Consider the following 4466-nt stretch of genomic DNA (forward strand, 5'->3'; position numbering starts at 1 on the left):
GCAGGCAAAGTGGTGCAGCAGATGGAAAGCAAAGAGGCTTTCAGCAAGGCTTGGCTGGTGCAGGGGATAAACTTGCAGATTTCTCAGCCTCGTACTGAGTGCCTTGCAAAATGATCACCCCTTTCCTTCATTCTGTCTGGAGAATATTCCAGCGTGTTGTTTCCCGGAGTAAATGTGCACGGCCATCAGGACACCGCTGCAGACAACGCAGTCAAGTGCATGCCAACCTTCTATTTTTTTTTTTTTTTTTTTTTTTTTTGGTACCGGGGATCAAACTAGGGTCCTTTGCTTACAAGGCAGGTGGCAGAACCACTGAGCTAAACCCCTAGCCCTCTTCCGGTTTTCTCAAGGGTGAAAAAGTGGTCAGGTTTTCTGGTGCCAATAAATGCTTGAGCCCACCCCTAATGAAGTAGTCTGTATTTTCTGAAGAACGTAACCAGCCATCAATTGTTTAAAACATTTTATGAAAAGTATAATATGGAAACTATACACCCAATTGCTATCTGCTTATAAATGACAGTATTAATTCTACCTTTTCTAAAAAATATAGGTTATCAGAGCTGGGCATGGTGACTCACACTTGTAACCCCAGCACTCAGGGGGCTGAGGCAGGAGGATCCTGAAAGTTTGAGGCTAGCCTGGGCTACACAGTTTAAGGACAACCTGAACCAAAAAGGGTGACCCCACCTGAAAAAAAGCAAAGCAAATAAATGTTTATATGGCTCAATGAGAGAGCACTTGCCTAACATGCACAAAGTCCTGGAATCAATTCCCAGCAGTGAACCAAAATAATTGATTTATTGAACATAATAAAAGACTTTATCCTGCAATCTTGTTATCCATTAATTCCACCTTCTCTGTAGACCACACAGTTCAAGAATCTCAGATGAATAGTACTGATTACATGTTTTTTTTCTATACATGCATACCTATGTACCTGATAAATTTAATTTATAAATTAGGAACAGTAATAGATTAACAATAAAATAGGAGAATTATAGCAATATAGTGTAACAAAGCTATGATCCAGGTGTGGTGGCACATGCCTGTAATCCCAGCACTCGGGAGGCTGAGGCAGGGGGATTGCTGTGAGTCCGAGACCAGCCTGGGCTACATAGGTCAGTCTCAACTACATAGTGAGACCCTGTCTCAAAAAAACAAAACCAAAAAACCCAAAAAAACCAAGCTATGTGAATGCAGTCTCTCTGTTGCCAATGGGTGGATAGCATATACAGCATGGATACACTGGGGAATAATTTACATCCTGGCTGGGATGGGGCAAGGTGGCTTGAGACTTCCTCACACCATTTACACAATGACAATTTAAAATTCTAAGAATTTCTTGTATAATTTTCCATTCATATTTTTGTACTATAATTAACTATAACTGAAACCAAGGAAGGGGAAATCATGCAGTGTGTGAAACCACAAATAGGGGAGACTAATGTAATTTATTAGTTTCAGCTTTTTAAAATGGTAGATGGAATTTTAAATGTCAATGTCCAATTACCCTTTGCTAGAACATAGACTATAATTGGACTTTGTCCTTGTAGCCTGCCATCTTGTGAAATTCATTAGCTCTGGCAGCTCTTTTGTAGGTTCCATAGGGTTTTTTAATGTATATAATCTGAATAAAAAAGTTTTACTTTTTCATTTTCAGATTAAAAAAATAAATACATACAAGTCTTGGCTGAGTGAGGGAAGAGTATTATCGGGGAGTTCAAGGTTAGTCTTTCTCAGACTAATAAATCAAGTACCTCAGAATTCAAGACACATTTGGGCCGGGGATTTAGCCCAGTGGTTCCACCGCCTACCTGGCAAGCTTAAGGTCCCCGGTACAAAAAAAAAAAAAAAAAAAAAAAAAAAAAAAAATCAAATCACATTTGATAATTGACTTCATATCTATGAGACTGGCATTGTATCATCACGACAGTAATGTTTCTCATAGTTGCTGAAAACGTGGGTGAATGAAAAAAATCTCTTCTGGTTTTGGGTGCAAGGTGAAACTTACAACGCTTCTGGAAACGGGATCAAGTTCAGTTGGTCCTAAAGAGTAAGTTGCAATGATTAACAGGTTGTTTACATTTCATCATCTGACACTGACAGGAGTTTAAGAGGCTCGGGATCTCTTCCAATATAGAAATAAGGCCAGATGGTTTTGGTGAAACGATGATGGAAAGTGTGGAGCAGGGACCCGTCGTCCACGTTGTAGAAGGAAATCTCTCCCAGCTCGTAGTCCAGGAAGACGCCGATCTTGCTGGGCCTCACTTTGGGCACGATCTGGGCTTTCTGGGGGCCGAAGGCGAGGTAGCCGGTGTCCACGCAGCGCCCAAGGGCCCAGAAGCCGGGGCACGCCGTCACCGCGTTGCGCCAGTTGCGGGGCAGGCAGCCCCGGCAGGCGCCCAGCGTCCACTTGGGCTTGGTGCCCACCTCTACCTCCCAGTAGTGCCGGCCGCTGGTGAAGCTCTGAAGACCCAGGACGGCGGGGCACAGGTAGAACCTCCTGGGGGCGTAGCAGACCGTCCTCCAGGTGTCGTGGTAGTGCACCGTCTTCTTGTCGCCGGAGACGGTGAGCTGCGGGTGGGCGGTGGCCGGGTCGTAGAGCACCTGGACCCGGAAGTGCTGCGCGATCCGGCCCAGGCCGGAGAACTGCGCGGGGAGCCTCACCTCGAAGCCGCTCAGCTCCAGGGTGCAGGTGCAGCTGTCGGGGCGCCTGAGCTTCTGCCACCTGTCCTCGATGCCCTTCAGGGACCTCAGTACAGCCACATCCGAGCCTTCGCTCCTGTTCTCCACGTGCTTCAGCAGGCGCTTTAGACCGGACGCATGGGCGGAGAAGGCGCCCAGGCTCCGGTTCACTTCTGCTAAGATCTGCACCTCTTCCTCGCGTGTCTTTCTGAGCGCAGCCTCCTGCTCGCCCTGCAGGAACTGCCGGACTTGCTCGAACTCCTCCTCGATCTCCCTCCTCCTGGCCTCGGCCTCCTTACGCAGCTCCAGCGTCTTGCTGCCCTGCAGCGCGATCATCTTCTCCAGCTGCTCCACTCTGCTCCGCAGCGGCTCCACTCTGCCCTCCAGCAGCCCGCGGTGGTGCGGCGCGGCGCTCTCGATGGGGCTCACGTGGTGGTCCAGGTGCTTGGGGGTGAAGCTGCAGCGCGTGCACAGCAGCTCCAGGTCCTTGTCGCAGAACAGCGTCAGCGCCTGATGGTGCTTCTTGCACGCAGCGCGCTCTGGCTGCTGCGGCCACTTGCGCTTGCTCCTCCGCACCCCCAGCTTCTGCACAGCCTCCGCCAGGCTGCGGAGCTGCGGGTTCCGGCGGAAGCTCCTGTCGTAGTAGGAGAAGCGGCAGATCGGGCAGGGGAAGGTGTCGGCCAGGTCCTCCCAGCACGCGCTCAGGCAGTCACAGCAGAAGTTGTGTCCGCAGTCGATGGTCACCGGGTCTTTGAAGTAATCGAGGCAGACGGGGCAGCAGCTCTCCTCCTGGAGGGAGGCCACCGTCGAGGCGAACGCCATGGGGCTGGCGTGGTGCGAGTGGGTGCCCCTCCGTCCTGCAGGCCTCCGGCTACCAACGAGGTCTTCACTCCTCCGCGCCCAAACCCAGAGGACAAGAATTCAAAGCTGCGGCTTTTCGGATTAGTCCACGGACACCGCAGTTTAGCGGGTTTCTTCAAGAAAGATGTGATCCTTCCTGGGGGAGAGAGAGAAGAGTTTGCTTTTCACAAGGTGCAAGTGTGAAACTACAGGTTAATAGTTGATTCAGGCGGGAATCATCAGGGACTGCAAAAGCTATTAGGAAAATTCACAAGAGGATGTAATACAGTTTGAGAATCTCTCTCTAAATGAGGCATGCTGGCACACCCCTTAATCCCAGCACTGGATAGGGTGAAGCACGAGGATGCTGCAAATTCCAGGCCAACCCAGGACACAGAAAGAGTTCGAGGCCAGCCTGAACTACATAGTGAGACCCTGTCTCAAAATAAAACCACAACAGCAGGGTGTGGTGGTGCACGCCTGTAATCCCAGCACTACAAGACTGTTTCAGGTTGCAGTTGAGTTCTGTAGAATGAAGCTGGGCATGGTGACATAGACCTATAACCCCAGAATTCAGGACACTGAGGCAGGAGGATCACTATGAGTTCCAGGCCAGTCTGGGTTTCATAATGAGTTCAGGTCCAGCCTGGACTACATAGGGAGATCCTGTCTCAAAAAAACAAAACAAAAACCAAAAAACCCTCAAACAGTAGAGAGATAGTGAGTTGTTTTTTATAGGAAAAATAATCTATAAACAAATAGAAATATGTTAAGATGCCAGTGCAAGAGTTGTTACCTAAAATTTGAGACAGTTTTTACTGTGCTGAGGACTGGACCCAGGGCCTCATGCATGTAAGGCAAGCACTGTGCAACGGAATTACATTCTGTGCCCCAGTTAAGATTCCCCTAAAACATTAAAAAAAAAAAAAAAAAAAAAAAAG

The 4466-nt window shown here is 48.7% G+C and overlaps 1 protein-coding gene across 1 annotated transcript in view; it reads right to left on the bottom strand.

The window, feature by feature from the left end:
* Positions 1-1854: 1854 nt before the first annotated feature.
* The window catches only part of LOC104866047 (tripartite motif-containing protein 60), a 3634-nt gene continuing 1022 nt past the window's right edge, over positions 1855-4466 (bottom strand). Inside the window, exon 2 of the mRNA XM_010629867.2 lies at positions 1855-3682. Within this exon, the coding sequence (XP_010628169.1) occupies positions 2080-3507 (1428 nt within the window). The 5' untranslated portion in view covers positions 3508-3682 and the 3' untranslated portion in view covers positions 1855-2079. The remainder of the gene's footprint in view (positions 3683-4466) is intronic.

The sequence above is a fragment of the Fukomys damarensis genome, unplaced genomic scaffold (assembly GCF_012274545.1).
Source record: "Fukomys damarensis isolate Sample0158 unplaced genomic scaffold, DMR_v1.0_HiC HiC_scaffold_18, whole genome shotgun sequence".
Taxonomy (NCBI): Eukaryota; Metazoa; Chordata; class Mammalia; order Rodentia; family Bathyergidae; genus Fukomys; species Fukomys damarensis.